Raw genomic sequence first — 27,113 nt, 5'->3', positions numbered from 1 at the left:
GTTCCTAACCCCCCCCCCCAATCTTCTGGGACAAGGAGTTTGCCTGCTTGTTTCCAGAGGCGGACTTTAGTAATATGGCACCCTGAGTGAGCACAAAATTTGGTGCTCTCCCCCAAATATTTCTTATTTTCACAATAATTCATTTTACAACAGAGTGTAATATTTTGCACCCCTTCAGCTTGGCACCCGACACAGGGGAAACGCCTGGACAGTCCTAAATCTGGTGCTGTTATGATGTCATGTGTCCATGAACAGAAGCAAGCATTCATCATGCTAGGGATTCACCTACATTTACCTTTTGCCTCTGGCTTTATATGAACAGGTCTGCACTTTCCTGGTCCGTGTTTGAGAGCTTCTTCTCCCCTCCCCACCGCTTTCCCCAGCAAAACCTGCCCTTTAACACAGAATTGGAACAAACTGCAATCTGAATTTTCCACAAAATTGTTTCTGGTGGTAAAGAGTGGGTTTTCGTGGGGTAATAAGTGCCAGGGAAAGAGAGGCGCTTGGACAGAGCTTTAAAGTGTGGACCTGTGCCTAGTAGCATGACACAAAATGAAGTCTGGATGAGCAATCTCAGTTCATACAGAGGAATTTTGTATTGGACATGAAATTATACCTGGCATGGAGAAAGTAGATGGGAGAAGAGCTTTCCTCCCTCTCTCCTAACACAATAACTCAAGGACATCTGATATTGTATGCTACTCTGTTACAATTTGAACTCTGCAGAATGCCAGTTGTAATACAATAAAGTACCACATAAGAAATAAAAGAAACAATAAAAATACAGGCACAAATCTTACAGCATCTAGCACAGCACATTCCAACTCCTGCAAGAGGCAGAAAAATAATTAAGTGGTCCCACCAAGACCTCAGCAGTTTTCAAGTGTTCCGTGGAACGAAACATTTGAGTACTGTACTGGACTAGGTGGATGCTGCAACTTGCAATGCTGCACATCATCACATGAGGGCAGCCACACACAATCGCAAAGCTTCCCAGTTTGAGTCATGACTGCTCCCGACAGCTTCACGAATGCAGAGCATCTCAGGACTCCTCTACGCTTTACTGTTTTACATGCAATTTATTTTCAGGGTGCAGCCGCATTTAGAGTTAAGCACATGGGAAGGTGAGCAGGATCACACAACCACATTCCTCTCTAATACATGTTTGCTCTATGCAGAGCGGGGATTGATGCTAGGAGCTCTGATCGTCGGAAGATGGATATTGTGAACGGATGGCAGTAATGCCATCTTGTGTGGCAATATGAGAGTTCTATCAGCATATGAGTGTTAAGAATATCTATCATGGTCCATACACACATGCAGAGTGTTACAGTAATCAGGGAACGGACACATATGCCAGGAGACTGGCATCTGACTGTACAAAACAGATGCCACTGGGTGCATGTGGGAACCTGCCCACAGTACAGATCACATGTTCTATGCCCAGATTGGCAGATCAGACCCTAAATCAGGGCCTAAATACACCTGTGTGGTTAGCAAGCTCTGGATCTCACAGGAAACTGAGTGCAAATGGTCACATGGTGCACCTGTGTCCAGATAAAAATAATTAGAGAAACAGATATATTTCATTCTGAGACCAGACAGTTTAAAAGTATTTTTCTTTACTAGCAAAATCTTAATCCTGTTGCAGAATGTAAGATTAATCATGGAGTTGATACAAAAACATAGAGAATGAGCAAAATGTATAACATACACAATTTTGCCTTACCAGAGCTCTATAAGCAGGCAAAGTGGTGAATTTTCCACAAGAAAACTCCAAATTCCAGTAACAGCAGCTTACCTTTTTATTAAGTTTTGAAACACACCTAACCATGTAAATATGTTCTATTTCATTACATAGGTTAAGCACCTCTCTCATGTTCTGAAATTAATTGCCAATTAATGTAAAAATTTCGAAGCTTGATCAAATACCATTTTGATGTAACTTTTAAGTCCTACAAAACATATTGAGATAAATCATATCATTACCTTTTCCTGAAAAAATGAAGCTTTAAAAAAAGTACATTGCTTTATATTTTAATCTTAACCAAATTCCAGATATCAGGCGTGTGTCAGAAGGAAAATAAATTGATATGGATTTATATATGATTTTTATATATAGTAGTAACTTTGTATTAGTTAATTAGCATTTTTATATGTAACTGTGTATTTTTGTAATATTTTGTTTAAGTTGTCTATTGCTCTTTTGGTTTTTGTACGCCACGTAGAGATATTTTTCATATGTTAAGTGGTATAAAAAAACCTACAACTATGGGATGATCAGCAGAAAAAAATCAGCTCTTGTGGACTTTTGACATGGATGCTGGCAGCTGCCAGAACCTCAATTGCCTCCAAATGGAAAAAGTTGCAAGGCTTGAGACTTTCACTTTGGTATAAAAATATGTGGAATTTATCACTAGCTGCAAAAACTGATAAATCACGTGTTGCCAAAGGCTTGGAGGACCCAGAAAAATCATGGGCTGTTGGGTGGGATTTTATCTTATGTACAAAAAATACAGACACACAGAACTGCCTCTCTTCAGGGCAACAATGAAACTGGTGGTGGTCTTAAACACCCCACCAACCTAAAATTAAGTCTCTCCTGAATATACTGTGCTGCTTTTTTGTACTTCTATTATTTTTGTTGAATTGGTTTATTTATTTATTTATTTATTTATTACTTCAATAAAATGCTTTCTTGAAAAGCTTCTGTGATGTGCCAGGGAGCTATTTGGAAGCCTTTTTTTCTCTTCCTACAGAAAACTGGGGATGTGATGCTCAGGAGTCCTCAGGACAACAGCGTCACTGCTTCCATTGCTTTCCTCTTCCTCCTCTCCTTGATCACAGCAGCATCATAACAGCCCTTGAAACTGAATAGAAAGATCGGGACTGGGACAACGATGGTCAGCACACCACAGAGTGCAGTGCAAGCTGCTATCACTTGGCCGGTGACACTGACAGGGACAAGTTCTCCATACCCTACAGTGGTCAGAGTGATGACTGCCCACCAGAAGGCCTCGCCAATGTCATGAAACCCTATTTTAAAGTTGGTACTCAGCAGCTCCCCATAAAAGCAGAGGGTGCCAAAGAAAAGGACTTCAGAAGCAAAAATCAACAAGAAAATGAGTATCTCTCTCAGGATGGATTTGAACATGCAAGGCAGCACCCTCAGCATCAGAGGTGTCTCCACGAGCCTCAATACCTTCAGGAGTTTGATGATGTAAATAATGCGGCACAGACCCAGCCACTGGACCAAAGGATGTGACTCCTGAGGGTGTGGCTCCTGTGAAGGTCTGGCCAAGGACAGCTCAATGTAAACTGGGAACAGGGAGAGGAGATCAGCGATGTTCAGAGGGTTCTTCAGGAATTTCTTCAAATCTGGGCAGCACATGATCCGTACGAAGAACTCAGCCGTGAAGCAGAGGATGAAGAAAAGCTCAAGGTGGAGGAGGTAGGGGGGCACTTCGTAGGAATAGGCAGAGGGAAAGAAGTGATGGTAGTAATGGTGGTGGTGGCTCTCTATGGTATGGTCTGGGGTGATGTTTTTTATGAACCCCTTGGACTCCTCACAGAGGATGATGATGATGGCAATGGTGAACAGCAGAGAAACAACTGCCAAACCCTGCAAAGATAAAGGAAGGGTGAACATAGGAAAATGGGCCCACTGGTTTATATTTATATAACTAACTAAAACTAAATATTATATATGCACACACTGTATTTATTAAATTTATTGGTAACTTTTTGTTGCCAAAGGCAACTCACAAACTAACTAACTAACTAATTAAAACCTACATAGATGCATTTAAAAAACACACAACATGTTAAAAGAATACATTAAAGTAATGCAATGGAACATCCCACCTAAGAGGCCACAGATATTCAGAGGCCAAATGTCTGGTTAAAGCGGAAGGGTTTTGCTAGGCACGGGAAGACATATAACAAAGGTGCCACCTACTCTCACGCGTTTGTTAACTTTTCCTACATTCACGTATCAGATTCTGCCCCTTTGGCTATAGAAGAGCCCACATGAGCACCAATAAAAGAAAGTTCTTTTTGAAGCAGCAAATATGGAACTCGGTACTTTAGGAGGCCAACACAGATGGCTTTAGAAGAGGACTGGACAAAATCGTGGAGAACAAGGTTGTCAATGGCTAGCAGCCATGATAGCTAAACTCTGCCTCCACAGTTGGCGGCAGATATGCTTCTGAATACTAGTTTCTGGGGAGGGCACTTGTGCTCAGATCCTGATAGCAAGTTTCTCAGAGGCATCTGGTAGTGTAACATATTCTGCACAATTTATTATATAATGCTATTCTGAATAATGCTTGTTATAGGGTGGCTGGTGCTAGAGTTTATGGAGTTTGTGGAGTCCAGGTGGTGGTGGGAGGAACTGCTGCCTTGGAGGAAGTTTGGTATATACAGCACCAAGTTAATCTGCAGAGTTGGGTTTTACATTCCCAGTACTTGACCAGTCCCCTTAGCCCCTCTCTCCACCTTCCCCTGGCAAGTCACAGAGCCAAGTCTGGCACTTATCAAGCACATTCCTTACCATTGCACGTTTAGAGGAATGGGGCTTTTCAAAGAGATCCCACAATTTGGCCCGCAACCGGGCATACTGACAGCCACTCCTTCTTTCTTCCTGGATCAAGAGACCCTGGTCGTTGTCTTGCTCATCGACAATCCCAATGTCGTGCACCTCCTCTTGGGGCCCTCTCCAGCAACAGGGGGCCAGCTGGGTGCCTGTGAGCCCCCAGAAATCCAGCTCTTCCTCAAAGGCAGATTCACAGACACCTGCAGGGCAATGGAGTTGCTTTGTGCTGTAGTAGTTCAGCACCTGCCCAAACAGCCAGCCACTCCGATCAAAGAAGAACTCCTGGGTGCTAGGGTCATGGTCATGCTTTGTCTTGGCCTGGGGCTCTGTGAGGCTCCACAGTTTGGTCCCTGGGAAAGCCTGCAGGGTGCTAAGGAACGTTTCATAGCGGATGCCTCCAACGTTCAGAATGACCTTTCCGGTGGAGACCTCCATCTGTCTGATGGTGGTCCAGCTGGCTTCTTGCAACAACCTGGGAAGATTCAGAAAGGGGCTCAGTCAATGAAATTACAGTTTTGAATACTGCTATAAGCCACCCCAGTGTCAGCAGCAGTGCAAGATTCCAGAGGTTCTAGGCCCTTACCCAGGGTAATGTTTGGTGTTTTTATTTTTATATGTGTTTTATTTTCTTTTTATATGTGTTGGAAGCCACCCAGAGTGGCTGGGAAAACCCATGCAAGATGGGTGGGATATAAATATAATAAATAATAACAAGGCACAGTGGCGACAGTGGTGTCTTTATGGTATGTGGTTTATTTACACATATTTGCAACCAGAATCTACGATGGAGAGGCTCCCAGCAATACAGTGGTGCCTCGCAAGACGAAATTAATTTGTTCCGCGAGTTTTGTCGTCTTGCCTCCATAATTTCATCCTAGGTCAGTGGTCTTCAAGTTAATGATTATTTTCCTTACAGGATAATATTATGCATTCCAGGTCAGTGGGCGCTGCTGCGGTCATAAGAAGGTTGCTGGATTCAGAACTGGGAAGGAATTTTCCATGCATTGGCAGGTTTCACTTTCCCCATAGCATTTCATCACAACTTTGGCAGTTTTAGGCCTTGGCAATGTATCCTTTAGTCTAACATCAAGTCAGGGAGGATGCATTCATGCTCCCTCCCCATGCGGCGGCACTTGCAGGGCCCGTTAAAGGGCAAAAACCAGGAGTCCCTGGCCCTAGAGCACCAGGACGTAGGTTAAACTCCTGGGACGAGGTTGGTGGAAGGGCATGCTGTGTAAGTTTGCGCTTTGCAGTCCCCTCTCACTGGACCTCATCTGCCTGCATATCCTTAGCGGGGCGGGCTGAGAGGGTTACCTGCCAAGGCCTGTGCCAAGTTTCCCACTTCTGAAGCTCAATAAAGTTGTGGCCAATTTGAACCCATACTCTGGTCTCTTATCTCATCATTTGGGGTAAAGCGATAGGCACCACAGACAGGGTTTAGCGTGTGTGCCCACAAATCCTGCCTTAAGGGCACATTTGGGTATGAATAGGGAGAGCCTGTGACCTGAAATCAGGAATTAAGTATTTATCATCACAAAAGAATGGCCAGGCTGTCCAGGTAAGCCCATTAACGGTGTCCCTGTCAGACAGGAAAGGGTGGCAGTTTCAAAAGTCTATAGTTGTACCTCACGTTACGAACTTCATTCCAGAGGTCCGTTCTTAACTGAAACCATTCTTAACCTGAGGTGTGCTTTCACTAATGGAGCCTCCCGCTGCCACCATGCTGCTGGTGCACGATTTCCGTTCTCATCCAGGGACAAAGTTCTAAACCCAAGGTACCACTGTATAAGGGCTTGCACACCATTGTTCTGGGTTCCTCCTCCCTCCTGCGTGGGGTGTGTGTGAGAGCACCCTGTTGTAACAGTTTAATAAAGATCAGGCTTGCTGGCTGCTTTGCTTCTCAATATTCTCTGGTTAGCCTGTTATTTTCTCCTACCGATAGAGAACCTACATAAGGACTCTATATGGCTCTTGGGTACCCCATGGGGGAAAAGGAGCAGTTTTTTCTTATAACTTCATGCTTTAAAACAGTAACAACAAGTACAAAAAAATAATAAATGGGAACCAAGGCCTATGAGATCTCATGGGAACTTGGATGGATCCTGAGATCTCACAATATCTCCTGGGAGCATCACAGACCTGGCGTGCAAAGAGGACCTTCTTCCTGAGCAAGGCAGAGAGTCTGAAAGGTGTTTTGCATGAGGAAATTCAGTAGTCCGTTAAATGGCCAATAACTGGCAAAATGCTGTATATCATTATTATTTTCTTTGAAATTCACCAGTTTTACAATGGATATAAAAAAACAACAAACAATGATACTATCAAGGAAGACAAAAACATATGAAAGATAGTTGAGTTCACTTCCAGACTGTAGGGCCCTGCCAATTTATATTGGCTTCCACATGTCTTGGTGGCCCTGATAGAACTTTGCAAACACACACACACACACACACACACACAGAGTTCTGCTAGTTGTTGGTGATCTAGGAGCTTCTCATGTACAGGTTAGAGAAAAACCAAAATGTTTCCACCATTGTGCAGCAATGCACCATCAGAGACCAGCCTGGCACAATTTAATAGAAACTACTTAGGCTAGTAGTTGCCAAACTTTTTTGGGCCACTGCCCCATGCCTCCATAAACTCATTAAAAGATTTTTTCAGAAGAGCAGTTTGCATGATCTACTGAGGAAGATAATAGTGCAATAAAATTCATATTTAATCACACTTTTAATCAAAATTCAATTTATATCTATGTTCCACCCAAAAAACTAACTTGTAGGCATGAGTGTGTGTCACTGATGCACACAGATAATGTTCTGATCTAATATTTCAGCTAAAAAAAGTATATACTTCGAAAAATATTGCATGAAAAATATTTCTCAGGAAAATATACCTACCCACACTTACCAAACATGCACAAACCTTCACCTAATTAATGTATAAGAAAATCAATAAGCATTACCAACAGTTGTGAAAACTTAGAATTAAAAAAAATACAAACAGGACCAAAATACATAGAGGGATAAAGGTAAAGGACCCCTGTCAGTTAAGTCCAGTCATGAATGACTCTGGGGTTGCAGCGCTCATCTCGCTTTACTGGCTGAGGGAGCCGACATTTGTCCACAGACAGTTTTTCCTGGTCATGTGGCCAGCATGACTAAGCCACTTCTGGTGAAACCAGAGCAGCGCACGGAAACGCTATTTACCTTCCTACTGGAGCGGTACCTATTTATCTACTTGCACTTTGACGTGCTTTTGAACTGCTAGGTGGACAGGAGCAGGGACCGAGCAACGGGAGCTCAACCTGTCAAGGGGATTTGAACCGCTGACCTACTGATCGGCAAGTTCTAGGCTCTGTGGTTTAACCCACAGCACCACCTGTGTCCCCTTGAGAGGGATAAGAGCAGTTCAACTTTAAATATAAAGTGAGAAAGGTGCTTTGTTTCAGACTCTAGCGTGTTAATCATAAATAAGTGATTAACATGCTCAGAAAGGCTTGCCTTTGACCTCCTGCCACCCCCTTGCCTCTTAGCACCTCTCTAACTAATCCCACCCACCCCAGGGGGCAGTATCATCAAATTTGGGAGCCACTGATTTAAGCAGAATATGTTTGACCCGCCTTTTCCGAGAACAGCTGCTCAGCTGTTAAATGCACCTCAAAAATCCATCTAGTTCCATTCATATTTATTCAAAAGTATTCTGATATACGTTATGCAGAATTGCACACCAAAAGATGGACCTTAGCTGGCCACTAAGTATGTCCTCATCAGCTTCCCAAAAGAATGAGCTGGGTTGCAAGAACTACAACCAGGTGATGGTGTCCTCCTCCACCCCCTCACTTATCTGCTAGGTAAGAGAACAAGGGCCAGGGTAGTGTGTGAGAGCTGAGCTGGAAGCTGGAGACACAAGGATATGCTTGCTCCGTGCTGGATCCAAAGCTGCAGCTAACAGAGAAGGGTGCTAATGCTGTGACCCCTTCTATCAAATGCTCAGGTTGTATATCTGACTAAATAATACAATAGATCCAAAAGACACCACAGTCTCTGCTGACTTTCATTCTAAGGAAACCAGACCTGCATAATCACAGGAACTCCTGGAGGCTCTGAGTTTGGGGTAGCATGTAACAATATATTCCTCCTTCCTGAGCAGGGAAGACACAGTATGTCTGAGCGCATCCCCTGGTGCATGAAAAGAAGTACGTGCAATGGCAAAGCTAGATGGCAGCCCTCAGGAGGTACCACCACTGCAAATTGTGACTGTCATTTCTGCCTGCCTGTCTCTTCATGCCCTCCAAACCCACAACTTGAGTGTCATCAGCAACCTCTTCTGTTGTCTGCTAAAAGCCCCCATTGCACCATACTACACACACACATACGTGAAGAATCCCAGAGAAAAAGCTACAGCACCAGTCCTTACCTCCACAGTCCCGATGCAGTGGTGGGTGGAGAGAGAGAGAGAGAGAATGGGGAAGAATAAGCAGGCAGCAAAAGGACTGAGTGAGCTGTCTGCAAAACACGATGCCTCTAGGGGCCCAGTTCCAAGCCTAGAGATGTCAGATGCCAAGAAGCAAAGCCAGCCAATCCAACAGAAAAGCTATTTGAGTGTGTGTAATGCACACCCTCTGCTCTGCTCCCCCAACATACCTTCCTATCAGCAACAACCAGCTATTATTTAGTGGACCATTTATAAATAAGCCAGTAACTCCCTTGCCACCCACAGCTCCTGAAAGAGCTCTGGCCTCTTGGAAATGGGCAGAGTTCAAACTCTCTTGGCTCAATTCAAAGCAGATTTGTTGTGCAACAAGGCGGCAGGGGGCTGGAGGGATGGTGAGGAAATGAAGCAAGAACAAATTGTTTTGTTCTTGCCTTTTCTGCTCAACTTGGACGCCTCTCTCTGGTTAACTTCTTCCTCCTGGTGAAGAAGATGATGGGCAAATGAGGGTATTTTCACAGCCAAGGTTTTGAAACTGGCCATCTGGGGTGCCTTGGGTTTCTGATGGGAATATATAGCAGAATGTTCACCAGAATGTGTCTTTTCTCTTATACATAACCAACATCTAGATCTGAGCATAATGAAGCTCACTGGGTGATTTAGAGGCCAGTCCTCACAGGGTTGTTGTGGGAAAAACACGGGCAAGGGGAGACAGTGATGTCCAAACTTTTTTCAAAGAGGGCCAGATTTGATGAAGTAAAGGACCATGGGGGCTGACCAAAGTTGTTGAGCTTTTTTTAGGATTAAAGTTGTTGAGCTTCAATTGCACCTCCCACAGACCAAGCTGGAATCCTTGAAAGCATTGCTGGAGGCATCGCTCGGAGTTAAAAAGACCACCCTTCGCCAGGTGCAATCCCTATTTTTGCATGTAGGGTAGTTGCGCCAGGCCATGCCTTTTGTGCCCGTCTGGCATGGCTCATGGCCAGAGAGGTAGCCCCTCACCATCGCATTAGGGTGACAAAGCAGATAAAGGATGCTCTGAAGATTTGGCTTGCATTTTTGCAGGATTATAATGGGGTCTCATTTTGGCAAAAGAGCCTTAACCCTGGGGTGGAGTTCCAGGTCCATTCTGATGCTTCTGGCCGTTTTGGCTTTGGCGTGTTCTTCAGGGGCCATTGGTGTGCCCAGCCGTGGCCATCTTCTTGGCATGCAGCAGGCATCACTCAGGATTTAACCTTTCCGGAGTTTTTCCCTATTTTAGTCGCCATTCGCATCTCGAATTCCAGGGTCTGTTTCTGGTCTGACAATCAAGCGGTGGTAAGAGTCATCAAAGTCCGTGAGGGTCATAAGGGTGCTGCTCCTGTTCATGCTGGAGTGCCTGTGGCACAATATTTCCTTCACTGCCCATTTCATACCCAGTCTTAACAATAACATTGCTGATGCGCTATCTCGTTTCCAGATGGAGCGTTTCCGCAAACTGGCACCAGAGGCAGCCCAGACCTCGGACGCCTTCCCAGACAATCTGTGGGAGATTGGAAGCGAGAAGTAAACCAGGGAGTATTGTCATCATTAGCACCCTCCACTAGATTCTTATTCCAGGGCCTGGAATGTGTTCGGGCATTTTCATGGCACCAAAACACATTGCGCCAAGGAGGAGGAGGTGCTTCAATTCATGGTGCTCCTAAAGCGCAAGGGCCTTGCCATAAAACTTTAATGCTTTACAGGGCAACTATCTGATTCTTTTGTAAATTCCTTTGTTGGCCAGACCCCTGTGAGAGCTTCCACGTCAAGAAGCTGCTAGCTGGGTGGTGGCGAGTCATTCCCCCACGTCAGGATGGCAGGAAGCCTATCACTATCGACACAATCTAATTTGGAAAAAACTACCAGAGATCTGCTGGTTAAATTTCAAAACGCGTCTCTTTCAGGCAGCATTCTCCCTAGCCTTCTTTGGTGTCATGCGCATTGGGGAGTGTTTGGCAGGGTCCCCTCAATCAGGGCTGGCAGACACCGACATTAAGTTCTCCAGGGATACATTGAATGTCAGAATTCGGTCCTCAAAAACTGACCAATTGCGGAAAGGGGTCATGCTGGCGCTGTCCCCGACAGAACAGGAGGGCCCCTGCCCATATCAGGACACACACGCTGCTTCTTCAGTGCAAGGGCCCTTTCTTCATTCATTCAAACACGCGCCCGTTGACGTGGTCACAATTCACAGCAGTCTTACGCAAAGCCTTATTGGCTTGTGGCATTAGTCCCCAGGAATATTCCGGGCATTCCTTCCGTATCAGGGCTGCCACTTCAGCGGCAGTCCAGGGTTGGGACCCTGCTCACATCAAGGCACTGGGCGCTGGCGCTCTGCAGCCTACAAAAGCTACATTTGTCCTGGTTCCTCCTCCTTACCACTTGCAATTTAATTTTCTTACAGGTTCACCCTCCATGAAGATCTGGGTTATAGGCCACAGCATTGTCCATTGGGCAGCGGATTATGCATGTTCACACAGTGGTGGCATAACCTTAACATCCTCCCCAAGGTACGCATTTATTGGATTGCCCAGTGGGGCATACGTTGGCGGAGCTTGATGCCCATGTTGCGTAGTGCTGCGGTGGCGCATGGCCCTCTGAGGGTCTTGATTTTACACGTGGGAGAGAACGATCTAGTGGAACAAAAAGGCATTGCCCTGGCCCTTGCTGCAAGGGCAGATATAAAAAGCCTGCATGCCTTGTACCCGACAATGACTATTGGCTGGTCCAATCTCCTACCCCGTCTGCACTGGAGGGGGGTTTCCAATCCCTCTCACATCAATTATGCTGTGGGGAAAATTAACAGGGCCATGCGCAATACCATGCTGCAAATTGGTGGGTTCTCTATCCCACATCCCACCATCACAGCAGATAAGGCTGAACTATTCCAGGAGGATGGAGTGCACCTGACCCCACTGGGTAATGACCTCTGGCTCCACGACTTGTGACAAGCCCTTAGGGACTGGGTAGACTGCAGGGTTTGATTGATCCTCAGTTGTGGGACTTGGCGGCGAGGCCCTTAAGGCCACAGGTGGCAGTTTTAGGCCTTGGCAAGGTATCCTTTAGTCTAACATCAAGTCGGGGAGGATGCATTCATGCTCCCTCCCCATGCGGCGCTTGCAGGGCCCATTAAATGGCAAAAACCGGGAGTCCCTGGCCCTAGAGTGGCGGCATGTAGGTCAAACTCCTGGGATGAGGTCGGTGGAAGGGCATGCTATGTAAGTTTGCGCTTTGCAGTCCCCTCTCACTGGACCTCATCTGCCTGCATATCCTCAGCCAGGCGGGCTGAGAGGGTTACCTGCCAAGGCCTGTGCCAAGTTTCCCACTTCTGAAGCTCAATAAAGTTGTGGCCAATTTTAACCCATATTCTGGTGTCTTGTCTCATCATTTGGGGCAAAGGGGTAGGCACCACAGACAGGCTTTAGCACATGTGTCTGCAATTTCTGCGCTCCCTTCCGCATAGGTGGGCGGGGTTTGCGTCACCAAGCGGGGCTCACCTGGGCGGGTGCCACCCACCTGCTTGGGCCGGCCTTTGACCCACCCTAGGCCAGGGAGGACAATGGATGGCCGGCCGGGGGTGGGGCTAAGGCCAAAGAAAAGAGGCTGACCTTGTTGTCCAAGCCTCTTTTGGTGTTCTTCCTTCCAGGATCACCCACCCACCCACCCTCCCTCAAATTAATAATTTCTTGCCTCCATAATTTCTTCCTAGGTCAGTGGTCTTCAAGTTAATGATTCTTTTCTTTCCAGGCTAATATTTTGCGTTCCAGGTCAGTGGGCGCTATTGCGGTCATAAGATGGTTGCTGTATTCAGAACAGTGAAGGAATTTCCCCTGCATTGGCAGGTTTCGCCAATTTCATATTACTTATTGCCAATACACACTTTTACCATAGTTAAACTTTTTCTTAATATATCTAATTTCTTATATCTACCTTGCAACTATTACTGAAGTTCCTCGAATGCTGCAACAGAATTTAAACTACTATATTTATTTTTCAAACATTGTTTGAAAACCTCCCATTTTGAAACAAATTCCAGTTTTGATTTATTCTTTATTTTTTCTGATAAACCATCTAATTCGGCATATTGTGTCAGCTTTTGGATCCAATCTTGTATAGAGAGGATTTCATTACTTGAAGAGTTGAAGGTGGCTCTTATTGGACTCAAAATTTGGTCACTGATGGCAGTGATGTGTGGCAAGGTAGCCAATGCCCAGCTGCCACCGAGAGGGCCCAGATGAGCGTCCAGAGCGTGGTGGCCAAAAAAGGTTCTGGCCTTGGGCAGGGACGGTGATCCGTCACTCAGGCATTACCTTCCGTGTTGCGTCCCTTTACAGGCTTGACAGGGTTCATCTGTCTGTGATTGGGAATGAATTTTTTTCTGCCAGGCCTATACAGGCAAGTAATAAGGCATCCTTCCACAATGGTTAATTGTTGTCTGTTTTTAACATTTTTATGGTTTTCATTGTAGTGTTTTATGTTTTTCTTGTTGTAAATCACTCTGATAGTTGTTTTAGAATGACACAGCAACATACAGATATTTTAAATAAATGAATAAATAACCACATAAGAATTCTCAGAGTGTAACAGTCAGTCCCTTCCTAGGGAACTCTTGGAATTGTAGCTTTGTGAGGGGAAGAGGGGGTCTCCTAACAACTCTCAGCACCCTTCACAAACTATAGCTCCCAGGATTTGGTGCTGTGGGGGGGACAACAGGAGTGCTTTAAGTGGTATCATCAGTGCTTTTTTTCTGGGGGTACGCACACTCCTAAACATTTTGTGAATCTTTGTACTTTTGTCCATTTACTGTATTTATTTTCCCCGATTTGAACCATAAAATTGTGATTTTCTTGAGTTGAAATGAGAGTACTCCTAAACATTTTTTTAAAGAAAAAAAGGCACTGGGTATCATAGTGCTGTAAGTGTCTGGTGTGTACATAGCCAGTGTCTTCCTGGATGCTGGGGTCATGGCAGCTTCTAGATTTCCCCTTAGAGTGTAGGTTTGTTGGGGCAGGGAGCTGACTCTGTCAGGTTTGTCAGGAGTGAAACTAGACTTTAGTTCACCCGGGTCAAAGATCCAGTTTGGCACCCACACCCACCCACACTCACACATTTGTGTACACACACATACAGGCAGGGAGCCTCAATGGTGCCCCTCTGGAGGCTTCACCCAGGGCAAAAAACTCTGTAGCTAAGCTCTGGGTTTGTTCCTCTGTAAAACACTAGATTTCCTGGTGCCAATGGAGGTGTCCCTTGAAATGCAAATAGAGACAGGTTTAGGAGAGGTCTATGGCAGGGGGAGGAAGAGCTGAATCCTCCCTCCCAATTCATCATGGTCCTGAGGCGGCTTATGCCTCTCCTTAGCAGTTCTTTACTAAACAGAAGAATCCTTCATGTTCTCTGTGTTTATTCAATTAACAACGATGCCTATATTGCCCCTGAGAAACATGAAGCACAAATTAATTGTAATGGAGAAATATAATTACCTTTAATAAACTGTAGCGTGAAAGCACAATGCAGCATACATTATATGATTTAATAATACAAAAATCTCATTTTCGTGCCAGTAGGCTTCTCTTAAGTGCAATGTAGTTATGAAACTGAGGTGCCAATACCTAGCAGAAACCCAGGGGGCTTGGGGTCTACACTTTTTGGGGTCTACACTTTTTGGGGTCTACTATATTAAGCACACTTTTGGAGGGGTAGGACTTGCTTAATGCTGCATCCATTACGAAAAAGGTAGGTAGGTAGGTAGGTAGGTAGGTAGGTAGGTAGGTAGGTAGAACTTTCTGAGAGTAAGAATAATTCAACAGTGGAATGGATTCCTTCAGAAAGTGGTGGACTCTCATTTCTTGGAGGTTTTAAAGTGGAGATTGGCTGTTTGTCAGGGATCCTTTAGCTGCGATTCCTGTATGGATTTGAGTTGGACTCGAGGACCCTTGCAAGTCGCTTCCAACTCCACATTTCTATGACTGTGATTCCTTTTTCAAGTGTAGACTGTGTCCGTTCCTGCTACCTGCCAGTAAAACATTTGCAATTATTTGCACTTCACTGGCTGGTATCCCACATTGCCCCCACCCCCCTTTTGAGACCCATGGTTGAAATGCACCTGATCTATGCTGATGGCTTCTTTGAAACTCACCTGATGCTCCAGTTTGCTTTGGAGCAGAGAGGAGAGTGGATGGTGCATGTGCCCATTGACAACAAGCTATGGTTCATGGAATACTATAACATGCCTGCAGGGCCATTGGGGTCAATGGTGGCTCCCTGAAGGCCATCATTCAGCATAAAGCACCCAGTTCAGGAGGAGAGCCAAGCAAACAAGTGAGAGAAAAATATGAGGCATTCTGGATCCTGCTGTAGTCTTTCTAATCTTATATGTGTGTGTGTGTGTGTGTGTGTGTGTGTGTGTGTGTGTATGTATTCATGTATGTATGTGTGTGTAATACACATGAATGTATATGCATGCAAGTATGTAATACCTTTTGATCATGTATGTATGAATGTGCATGCATGCATGTAATAACTTTTGATTAATATGAAATTTTAAAATAAACTGGAATTTAGCTTTCCAAATACTTCCACTATTTTCTATGAACAGAAGGAATGCTGAGAATCTAATGCAAGTCATTTTTATAAGTTGTGGCTTTTGGGGTTGGGTGAGGGAGGGCCACCCCTTTAATATCAGTTGACCCCCAAACTGAAGTGGGATCTAGTCCTTTCCAGAAGTAGGTCTTACATTTGCTCCTTTCTCATTTCCAGTTTGGAAATGAGAAGCTTTATTCTCAGAGACTGAGCGAGTTGTGATGAGGGCCACTAACCATGAAATGGTGGGTTTTGCTCTCCCTTCTCTGTGCATTTGGGTTTCCAGTAAGTAATATAGTTTGCTGTATGCCTGGTATATGAATGTGTTGACTTTTATTTCATGAGTCTCAGGGTCCAATCCTAAACACATTGGGAGGAAACTTCCCTGAATCAATGAAATTAACATCTAGGTAGCCATGTAAAAGATTACACTGTGAGGAGTAGCAGCAGCAGTAGTACTGCTATTGTTACTTTTATACGCTGTTAAATCCCTGCATCATTTCCCCCTTATATTATTATGCCAGTTGTGTTTAGGTTGCAATGTTAGCTGCTGTAGGTTTTTTTTCTGAAAAATGATAGTGGCTTATACAATCTAAAAATATATAAAGACAGAACATTATTGGCGACTCTAACCCATTTCCCCTTTGGTTGGTTGTGGCAGCATTAATCTCCTTAATGGAGCCCAGAATGCCAACAGAGATCAACTTGCATCTATCCATGTTCATTGTGGGCAAGCAAGAGCCATGATCACAGTCCAAAGGTATGTTCCAGGCAAAAAGGCTTGAAGGCAAGAAGCACGAGGAGGAAGACCTCTTTTAAGAACATAAGACCATAAGCAGAGCCTGCTGGATCTGGCCAATCCACGCTTCTAGTCCAGCATCCTGTTCTCACAGTGGCCAATCAGATGTCTCTGGGACACCAGCAAGCAGAACATGAGCACAAGGGCTCCCTCCCTTCCTGTGGTTTCCAGCAGCTGATATTCAGAAGTATTGTTGCCTTCAGCCATGGATGCAGAGCATAGCCACCATGGCTAGCGGGCATTGGTAGCCCTCTCTCTCTTTGGAAATGTGGGAGCACAGGTAGAGTGTGACTTAATTCAGTTGGCAGCACAGAGGAATATGATGCTCAGGTAGAAGCTAAAAATTGCATCAAATCAGCTGAAGCATCTGCGGTGTGGCAGGAAGCTATCTAGAAGCCAGTTATCTCTTCCCAGGAACAATTGGCAACATGGTGCTCTGGAGTCCTTAGGATGACAGCATTGCTGCTTGTTCCATCTTCCTCTTCCTCCTCTCCTTGATCACGGCAGCATCATAATAGCCCTTGAACTTGATCAGAAAGATAGGGATTGGGATGACTATGGTCAGCACGCCACAGAGTGCCGCACAGGCTGCTATCACTTGGGAGAATTCAGTGATAGGGTACGAGTCTCCATAACCAACAGTGGTCAAAGTGATGACTGCCCACCAAATGCAGGATGAAATGCTCTCAAAATACGATTCAGGTACCGGGTAAAGGACCTCTGTGTAGAACATGAGGATGCCGAAGAACAGACTTTCGAAGATAAAGATGATCATGAAGATGAAGATCTCTCTGAAGACAGACCTGGACGTGTATGAAAGGACCTGGAACATTAGAGGGATTTCTATGAGCTTAAGGATCTTCAAGAGCTTGAGGGTGTACAGTGCACGGACAAAACCCAGCCAGGCTTGTCCATGTGTGCAGAGCTCAATGAAAATTGGAAAGAGGGAGATGAAGTCAGCGATGTTCAGGGGGCTGGTCAGGAACTTCTTTTTATTTGGGCAAAATGTAAGCCGCACGGAAAACTCAAACAAGAACCAGAGGACGCAGAAAAACTCCAGAGGGATGAGGTAAGGGAAGTATTTGTGAATCTCATTGAGGACGGTGTCAGTGCTGTTGTATTCATGTCCATAGACAAAGAACTCAATTTCTACATCAGCCTTCTTTATGAAAAGGATGCAAATCCCAATGTTGAAGACCAAGGAGATAGCGGCTAGAACCTGTGGAAAGAAAGTTCAGCCGTGTCACGAAGTTAGTTTGTGAGCTTTGTGTTAGAATACAGGAACATAAGAAGCGCCTGCTGGATCAGGCCAATGAAGCATCTAATCCAGCATCCTGTCCTCACAGTGGCCACCAGATGCCCCAAAGGGAAGCCAGCTAGCAGGATCTGAGCACAAGAGCCTTCTCCCCTCCTATGGTTCCCAGCAACTGATATTCAGAAGCATTGCTGCCTCACCATGGCTAACAGCCATTGGTAGCCTTACCATCCTCCATGAATTTGTCTAATCCTCTTTCAAAGCTGTCTAGGTTGGTGGCTTTCACTGCTTCCTGTGGGAGTGAGTTTCCTGCTCTATGTGCTGCGAAAAGAAGTACTTTTTAAATCTGTCCTGAATCTTCCAACATTCAGCTTCTTTGGATGTCCAGGAGTTCTAATGTTTTGGGGCACTTTCTCTGCCCCATGCATAATAAACTTCTGTCATGTCACCTCTTACTTGACTTTCTTCTAAACTAAAAATATCCAGACACTGCAACATTTCTTCATAGGAGCACTGTTCCATCCTTGATCTACACTGACTGGGGAGTGAATCTCCAGTATTCTAGAAAGGTTCTCCCCTCCCACCCTACCTTGTGGTGCCACTGGTGATTGAACCTGGAACCTTCCGTTGGCAAGGCAGATGTTCCACCACTGAGCTCTTCCCTCTAAATTGTGGCAGAACCCCATTTAGCCCCTGTTTGCAAAGTGGATCAGCCTTCCTCAGCCTGGTGCCCTCTAGATATCTTGCGTTACTATAAATCCCATCAGCCCCCAGTCCATGTGACTGTTTTCCCATCAGCTCAAACTTCAGTCAGTCATGCTGGCTACGTCTGATGGGAGTTGGTGCAAAATATCTGGAGAGCACTATGTTGGAGGAGACTTCCCCAGATTCCCACAAAGAAAGAACTGCTCCATCTACCATCCTTGTGTCCTTAATTTACTGAGAGCTACTATTTCCCTCTCAGAATTAATGGTGCATGCATGGCTTTGATAGGTAGCCTACATGTGCAGAGATGTTAAAAAAAGAGTGTGTGAAAGGATATTGTCAGGAGAATCTTCTTACACAGGCTGTGTGAAGAATGTGTCAAGAATGTTTGTGTAGAAAAAGCTCAGTCTTGAGCTCGCCTGATAGAGAGAAGGTACCCTGTTCTTCTCAATGAAGCAGGCATCTGGTTTTGATAATGCAGACATGTGTTTTCTCTGTAAACATAATTTCTATGTGTGTTTAAAGCTGAGGGGAGGGGATGCCTCTATATAAGCCTATGTAATGTATAGGCACGTGAACTCCACATGGCAGGATTTTTTCAGTTGGAACTCACCGGAACTCAGATCTGGCACCTCTTAGGTGGGCACCATTGCCATTATAAGAGAACAAGGGAGGCGTTTATGGTGAGTTCCAGCACCTCTTTTCCTAGAAAAATAGCACTGACCCAATGGTACAAAAGGAGCTTACAGATGTAATCCCAAAGCCTTTGCCTATAATTTTTGAGAATTCTTGGAAAACAGGTGAGGTTCCTGCATACTGGAGGCAGGAAAATGTTGTCCCCATCTTCAAAGGGTGCAGGGGGGAGAAGTTAACTACTGACCAGTCAGCTTGATGTAGGTAGCAGGAAAGGTCATAGAACACTTAATTAAATGGTTGGTCTGTGAGCACTTATAAAAGGATGCTCTGATTACTAAGACCCAGCATGGATTTCTCAAAAACAAGTCATGCCATATGACACTCAGTTCTTTTTTTGATAGAGTTACAAGCTTGATGGATCAGGGGAATGCTGTGAAGGTATTGTATCTTGATTTCAGTTAGGCTTTTGACAAAGTTCCACATGATACACAGCTGATAAAATGTGGGCTGGACAAGGTAACTGTTAAGTGGATTTCTAGTTGGTTGACTGACTGAACTCAAAGAGTGTTCACTAATGGTTCCTCATCATCTTGGAAAAAAGGGAGAAGTGAGGTGACACAAGGTTCTGTCCTGGGTTCATTGTTGTTCAACATGTTTATAAACAACTTGGATGAAGGAATTGAGGGGATGCTTATCCAATTTTACAGGTGACATCAAACTGGGAGGGGTAGTTAATGCTGCTGGAGACAGAACTGGGATTCAAGATGACCTTAACAAATTGGACCCCCCTCCTTGTCTTAAAGCAGCAAAGGGAGCCCTATTTGGACTTCCAGATGTTGTTGGAGTCCAGTGCTCATCAACCCCAATGACCAGGCTCTGTGGAAGACCACAGGCTCCCTATTCCCATTTTAAAGAAATGCTCCAGCACTTACCTTTGCACTACCACTGGAAAACGGTTTTTCGAAGAGGGTCCAAATTCTGGGCTGCCACTGGGCCCTGCAACTATTATTTCCCCTTCCCACCTGGGCCAGGAGAGCCTGGTCATCTTCATCCTTGCCATCATCCCAGAGGGCGAGGTCTTCCTGCTGGCTCTCCATGTCGCTCAGCCTCTGCAAGCAACAGGGAGCCAGGGCGGCCTCACTGATCTCCCAAAAGGCCAGCTCCTCCTCAAGGACAGACTTGCAGATGTACTGAGGGCAGTGGAGGTGCTTGGTCCTGCAGTAGTTCAGCACCTCTTCAAAAACACGAGTATCTCTGTCGAAAAAGAACTCTCCAGTGTTGGGGTCATAGTCAAACTCGGTGGATGCCTCATGGGGGCTTGTGAGGCGGCTCAATTTGGTCCCAGGGAAGGCTTGGAGGGTGCTAGCATAAGTCTTGTATCGGATTCCCCTGAAATTCAGGGTGATCTTTTCTCTAGTAGATTTCATAATCCTGGCTCCTTGTAATAGCCAATGTATCCACCTGTCAGGATGGGACAAGTGACAAAGTACAGTCAGATGCATTGGAGGTATTTAAGCAGAGGTTAGATTGTCATCTGCCAGGTATTCTTGAGCTATGATCCCTGACCCTCGGGGCAGCCTTCCAATTCTACAATTCTATGATTCATTGGAGGCTTTTGAACAGAGGTTGGATATCTATCTATCTATCCATCTATCTATCATCTATCTATATCATCTATCTCCTGGCTTTTCCCCAGACCAGGATGCAAGGCGGCTTGCACAAATCACAGCAAAACAGATAAAATACAACAAGCTAGAAATATTGTTATTAAAAAGTAATTAAACTGTACTAGAATTAAAACAATATAAAAACAGATCTATTTTACTTGGCAACCCAGGCAGATGGGCGGCATATAAATAATAAAATTATTCTTATTGTTTTTATTATTGAAACATGGATAGTAAAAATAGCATAGCATTATTGAAAAGCCCTTTCCAAAGGCATGTCATCAGCCTTCATCTGCTGGCGGAATAATGACAAGCGGGTGGCCAGTCTGCTTTCTCTAGGAAGGGAGTTCCAAAGTTGCCTGCGGTCCACCACTGTCCACCACCAAGAGAAGGGCTTTCCCCATAGATTCCAGAGCTGTGGTGGGTTTGTATGGGAGGATATGGTTAGGGTAGTGATATAGCTTGAGCAGCATAGCCAGTGGCTAGATTATGTCATACCCTCCAACATTTATCTGATTGAAAGAGAAATTCCATAATTTCATTCCATAATTATAATTTTACTGTTTATACCCCACACATCTTACTGGGCTGCCCCACCCACTCTGGGCAGCTTCCAACATATATAAAAACATAATAAAACATTAAACTTAAAAAAACACCCTTCCCTATATAGGATTGCCTTCAGATGGCTTGGGAATTTGACAATTCCATACCCTCCAACATTTCTGCAATGAAAATAGGGACATTGTAAGGAAAAATAGAACATTCCAGGATCAAATCAGAAACCAGGATGCCTTCTCTAAATCAGGGATGTTCCTGGAAAATAAGGACACTTGGAGGGTCTGCTATATGTGTGTGAACCTGGGTCTCTTCAGTCCTATTCTAACCCTCTAACCCAGGGAAGGAAACCTCCCTTTCTGCCCTTGGGAATCTCCCTGGCTTCATTCCTAATCACATGCACCAACTCTAGCGGGTGAAGGTGTCATCAGCCCCTTCAATATTGCTTAGCAGGGGGGTCATCCTCCCCGACTATTGAGGGGGCAAAGGAGACCGAACTGCCAAGCTGAGCACAGCACATCAACGGAAGGCTGCACCGATCTGTGCAGTGTCAAGAGAGGCTGAGGGGACTGACCTGGCACAAGGTCCCAGTGGCCTACACAGCATCTCCTGACACTGTGGGGACCAGCATGGCCTAGTGGAAAGCTGCAACTGCCTGGGTGGCATCTCCTGATATCACACAGGTTGGTGTGGCCTTATGCTAGTCCTCACCAGTTTACCGTGCACGCCAGGGATGTATGTGATGTCATAGGACATATGTCACACATGCAATATTACATGTGTGCAACATGCGCCAGCCCCCCTAATCTTGGGGGCAACACGGTGCCTCTGCTCCTGACCAGCAGCAAGAGAAGAGTAGCCAGGATATCTGCAAAACAGGTACAGTGGTAGCTCAGGTTACATATGCTTCAGGTTACATATGCTTCAGGTTACAGACTCCGCTAACCCAGAAATAGTGCTTCAGGTTAAGAACTTTGCTTCAGGATGAGAACAGAAATCATGCTACGGCAGCGCGGCAGCAGCAGGAGGCCCCATTAGCTAAAGTGGTGCTTCAGGTTAAGAACAGTTTCAGGTTAAGAACGGACCTCCGGAACAAATTAAGTACTTAACCCGAGGTACCACTGCAAAACTTTTGCCACCATTGTCTCCCTTCTTTGCTTTTCTACTGCTCTCCCTGCCTCACACAAGGGAGAGATGCTTGAACATCCCTGGAGAAGGTTCTGGGCACCCACTCCACCACTGATCTGCAGCAGCTGACCTGGTGCCAGGCTTCTGCATTTTGTGGGCAGAGTAAGGCGGGAAAACATTGCTGGGTCAGTGTAGATGGTTTTTAGGCTGGATTGGTTGAGGTTTTGTTCATCTGCTAATTAGTGGATGGGAGTGTTGCTTTGTTTATTGCTTGAGAACTGCAAATGCTGTTTGTTACACTTTGCAGCGTTGGTGCGTCGTTTTTGTTTTTCTGTTAAGTCGTATGTTACATGCAGGGGTTCCGAGTATATGGGGCAGAGAACCCTCCTCAATATTTTGGGGCATGAGGCTCAGCCCTCCCCCCCCCCCAATTGTTGTCACCAGCTTCTTGGGTCGCTGCAACGCTGTGTTAAAATTGCTGTTGTAATAGAGGGACCCAGTGACAGGAGCATTATTCATTGTTTTGCCCAAAGGCCATTGATATACTGAAAGGATTGGCAGGACTGAAATAAATCTTACGATGTAGATAGGATTGGATACAATAAGAAACTGTGGGAAAGTAACTGACATAAGAAAACCTGTTGAAGGGAGAGAAGGAAGTCAATGCTCAGCAGAGTGTGGGGAAAGAATGTGGGTAAATGATTGTTGAATTTTAATGTATTTTGTTGTTTATATTAAATGAAACACCAATAAAAAGCATTTTTTAAAAAAAGACATACTGAAAGGATCACACAGATGACAAGCAACGAGGTGGATGGAGGGTGAAATATACTCAGAGTTGAGTGTTGATTTCATGCTCTTTATTTCAGCTCACGGTAAACAGTGAGTGAGAGCTTTCCCCCCAAACCTATGGTTATATATATCAGTACATAACAGAGGGCAGGAATACCCTGTTTGTATTTTAAAACACAGCCTCTGTTGTTATTGTTTACATACTGAGTAAGTAAAATAGATTCACGGTTCACTATCATTGCATTGCAGGGGGTTGGACAAGATGACCCTTCCAACCATACAATTCTGTGATGTTATGATTCAATAACAAGTTTTGCAGTGTGGACCCTAATCTTAGAAGCAGCCTGTTCATAAAAAAAATCCAAGCACATGGATTGTGAAGAGGTAAAGATACAATATCCCAGATGGCAAATTTCTTACCTGAGAGAGAGTATGCTATATATAATAACATAAACAATGAAGATGAGTCTATTCCATCCAGCATAAACAAAAAAGGGGGACTTGTAACGTCCCCCTTTTCTGACACCCCTCCAAAGTTACAGCGGCTATCTCTTGAGAGGAAGGGTATGTCAGAAGGAATATTGAACACACACACACACACACACACACACACACACACACACACACACACACCCTTTGTATTAATGTAACATTTTTACAACTGTTGCTGCTTCAGTTTTTAGTACACCTCTTAGAGATTTTTTTTAATATATTAAGTGGTGTAGAAATTAAATAACCAGTTAATCAATCAATCAATCAATCAATCAATCAATCAATCAATCAATCACTTTCCTCTGGGGCTGATGCATACCTGTGTTGCTGCAACTGTTTGCAAACCTCAGTCTTGCATGCCTGTCGGCAATGACTGCTCCCCCTGCGCTATTTCTTTATACTTAGAAAATGCCAGATGTTTAACTCTCATCTCTGCCCTAGAAGCCACAGGTATTGTACAGCCCCCCCCCCCCAATCTACACATTTTCACCTGCTTAGGAAAGGTTTCTTGGTTCTTACCTTTAGCTGGGCAGTGTTTTTTCCAGACCCTCAGAAAGACCAACCAGCAAGAGGACAGGCAAGAGAGAGGGGAAAACAGGATGTTCTGTGGCTTATATCCAAGCTTTGTGGCTCATAGATGCCAGAAAACAAAGCTAGCCTATAAAAGAGAAACCCTGCCTCCATCCTTCCCTCTCTGGCTAGTTCTCCCAACAGTAAACTCACATATTTTAGGGAATATTTCACAAGGGTGAGCATTGCAACAAAGCAGATGGGCTTTGGACAGCATATTCTGTCCCCTTTGCACTGCCACCCATTGTTCCTGCTAGATCCTCAAAGGCTAGTAGTACTCTGGAAATATGCAGGGTTCGCATGCCCTTGGCAGACTTTTGTGCCAGGAACTTATGCAACAGAAGAGAAAAAGATACGGGTGGGAGACTTAGAGTTGGTTTATTTCCTGGCTGTTTTCGTTTAGACCACTGCTAAAGCACAACACACCCACACCCACACACACCCCTATCCTCACCACATATTTTTTTTTATTTTCCAGTCAGTTATGATTCACCATGGGAATAATATGTTGCAAAGGCCCTATTTTGTGTTCTGTTTCTGGTAAGATGACTTCAGCCCTGCACCCTGGTAATCAAATATAAAAGAAACTACTGTACCCATAAAATATTTTTAAGGGGCAAAACAGGTAAGAGAATGCAGGATTTAGTAAGAATGCACGACAAGCCTGCTGGATCAGGCCACTGGCGCATCTAACCTGGTGTCCTGTTCTCAGGAGAGTGCAGAGCAATCACATCCCAAGAAGGTCCTGTCCCTCCCTTTGCTGCAGCCTCAGGTTTCAAGAGACCCCAAAGATCATGTCTGACCCTCTCTGCAGCATAAAACAGACTGCTCACCTGTGTTCGTCCTACCATCTCCCTGCTTGCAAAAGGGACACTTTCCCCCCTGTTCACTTACCGTATCGTCCACTCCAATTCTGGAAACTTCTACCTCCTGACTCTGGGATTGTCTTTTGCTGACTCCCCAAAGCTTAGGGTTGGGTCTCTCCCCTCTGTGTCCGGCAGAGAGTGTTATATATTAAGATTAACTGCAGTTCTCACTCAGGGCCACCTGTATGCAAATGAAGGATTGAGAACTGTCGCTCACTGATTGGTTAGCTAGTTGGGAGTTGTTAGTGTTATAAGTTACTTAGTATTATATAAAGCAGCCAGCTAGGCTGCTGTGAGTGTGTCTCCAGGAGCAGTTCTAACTGCTGTAATAAAGAGCTGTGAATCTATCAGAGCTGTGTCCTTCGTCCATCTTTCCCACTATTTAACACTGGCGATGAGGATGGGATAGGATGAAACAAGATACAGCCAGAGCGGAACTGCTGAGCTAAACATTCAAGAGCTGAGATATCGCCGAGGCTAGCGTCCATTCCTCACCATTCAACCAGCACCGGGAAAGCATGGCATCGCTACTGCCTCTACCCCCGTATTCGCCAGCAACCGAGTCCTGGCAGTCTTATCTCACTCATTTCAAATGCTACCTTGAGGCAAACGCTTTCACCAATTTGACGGACAATCGGAAGAGAGCTCTTTTCCTCACCGTCTGCGGCTCAGAAGTTTTCGAGACAGCTAGGGCTCTCGTGGCTCTGCTTGTGATGCAGGGACCTTGGGACACACTTACTGAGAAATTCAAGGGACACTATGCACCCAAGGTGTCCAGAATCGCTGCCCGTCACACGGTCCATCAGCAAATCCAAACTGAGGGGGAGACAATCAGTGAGTTCTTATCGGCCCTCAGGAAGGCTGCATACCACTGTGAATTCTGGGACTTGGACGATGCCCTGCTGGATCAAATTGTGTGCGGTGTGAGGGATAAGAAACTACAGCACCGTTTCCTCACCAAGTCTGATCTCACTGTCAAACAGGCCATCGAGGAAGCTCAAGCTGTGGAGGCAGCGAAACATTCAACAGCAGAGATCCGCAAGGCCAACAGCCCAACAATTCCAAAGAAGCCAACCTCAGTTAACCATGGAGAGATAAGCAAATCCGAGGGCTGCTCAGATGAAGAGGATGACGTTAGAGGCATCAAGCAGAAATGTGGAAAGGTCAAATGGTGAACGACGGACCAGCCAGACTGTGGGTTGCGGTGGCAACCACCCTCGGTCCAAATGCGGTTTCAAGGACACCATCTGTCGGTGTTGTTTGCATAAGGGTCATATTACAATGGTTTGTTGCTTGTCTACTCCAGCAGATATGCTACCGGCACCAGGAAACAAAAAGGCAAGGTATGCTAACAAGGACTGCCATGCTGTCACCAACTGTTGTTGCTCAGCCTAGCTCAGGGGTCTGCAACCTTTAAGACAAAAAGAGCCACTTGGACCCGTTTCCGAAGGAAAAAAAAACTGGGAGCCGCAAAACCATTGCAACATTTAAAACAAATATATCTCCGGAGCCGCAATCTGACAGCGGGCAGGAAGGTGACGTCAGGACGGTGCGTGACTAACGCACGCACTGCCCCCATGCGACGTCACAGCCAGTACAGCGCCCGCCACAGTGGGGAGTGTCGGGGCGCACAATGCGCCTCCTCCCCTCGCTAGTATCCACCCCGGAGCCGCGGCAAAGGTGTAAAAGAGCCACATGCGGCTCCGGAGCCGCGGGTTGCAGACCCCTGGCCTAGCTGATAGTTGGCCAGACTGACGGGTCTGAACACTGAAAAATTTATGTCACCGTGACTATTGAAGGCAAAACATGCAACATGGAAGTTGACACGTGCTCTGCCATGTCAATCGTCTCTTGGAGTACCATCAAAAGGTTGATTCCCAAATTATCTAAGAAACAACTGGACTCCACCTACCTGCATTTGAGGGATTATCAGGGAAATAACATTCCAGTTGTAGGTGTGGGCAAGTCAGTGGCGTAGCGTGGGTTGTCAGCACCCGGGGCAAGGCAAGTAATTTGC

At 45.3% G+C, this 27,113-nt stretch overlaps 1 protein-coding gene across 1 annotated transcript; it reads right to left on the bottom strand.

The window, feature by feature from the left end:
- Positions 1 to 1,602: 1,602 nt before the first annotated feature.
- LOC308578692 (uncharacterized protein) lies at positions 1,603 to 24,489 on the bottom strand. Its single transcript, XM_081179164.1, has 6 exons — positions 24,180 to 24,489; positions 19,956 to 20,484; positions 16,876 to 17,646; positions 6,396 to 6,463; positions 4,553 to 5,066; positions 1,603 to 3,622 (listed from the first exon to the last, which is right to left on the bottom strand). Exons 2-6 carry the CDS (start codon positions 20,448 to 20,450, stop codon positions 2,789 to 2,791), a joined length of 2,682 nt encoding a protein of 893 aa, XP_081035290.1. The 5' UTR covers positions 20,451 to 20,484; positions 24,180 to 24,489; the 3' UTR covers positions 1,603 to 2,788.
- Between the last annotated feature and the right edge of the window lie 2,624 nt (positions 24,490 to 27,113).

This window comes from Podarcis bocagei, assembly GCF_964188305.1.
Source record: "Podarcis bocagei genome assembly, chromosome: Z".
NCBI classification, from domain to species: domain Eukaryota; kingdom Metazoa; phylum Chordata; class Lepidosauria; order Squamata; family Lacertidae; genus Podarcis; species Podarcis bocagei.
Note: the sequence above shows the minus strand (reverse complement) of the source record. Positions and strands in the feature narration are given on the sequence as shown.

Bases quoted from the DNA above. Each gene is read 5' to 3' on its own strand.
- LOC308578692 (XM_081179164.1), bottom strand. From the start codon at position 20,450: ATGAAATCTACTAGAGAAAAGATCACCCTGAATTTCAGGGGAATCCGA. The intron at 6,464-16,875 runs TAAGGACTCCAG...GCCTGATCTTTA, and splicing joins AAGCAGCAATGCTGTCATCC to TTAAACTGTTACAACAGGGT. The intron at 5,067-6,395 runs GTGTGCAAGCCC...GAATCTTCCCAG, and splicing joins AGGAGGAACCCAGAACAATG to GTTGTTGCAAGAAGCCAGCT.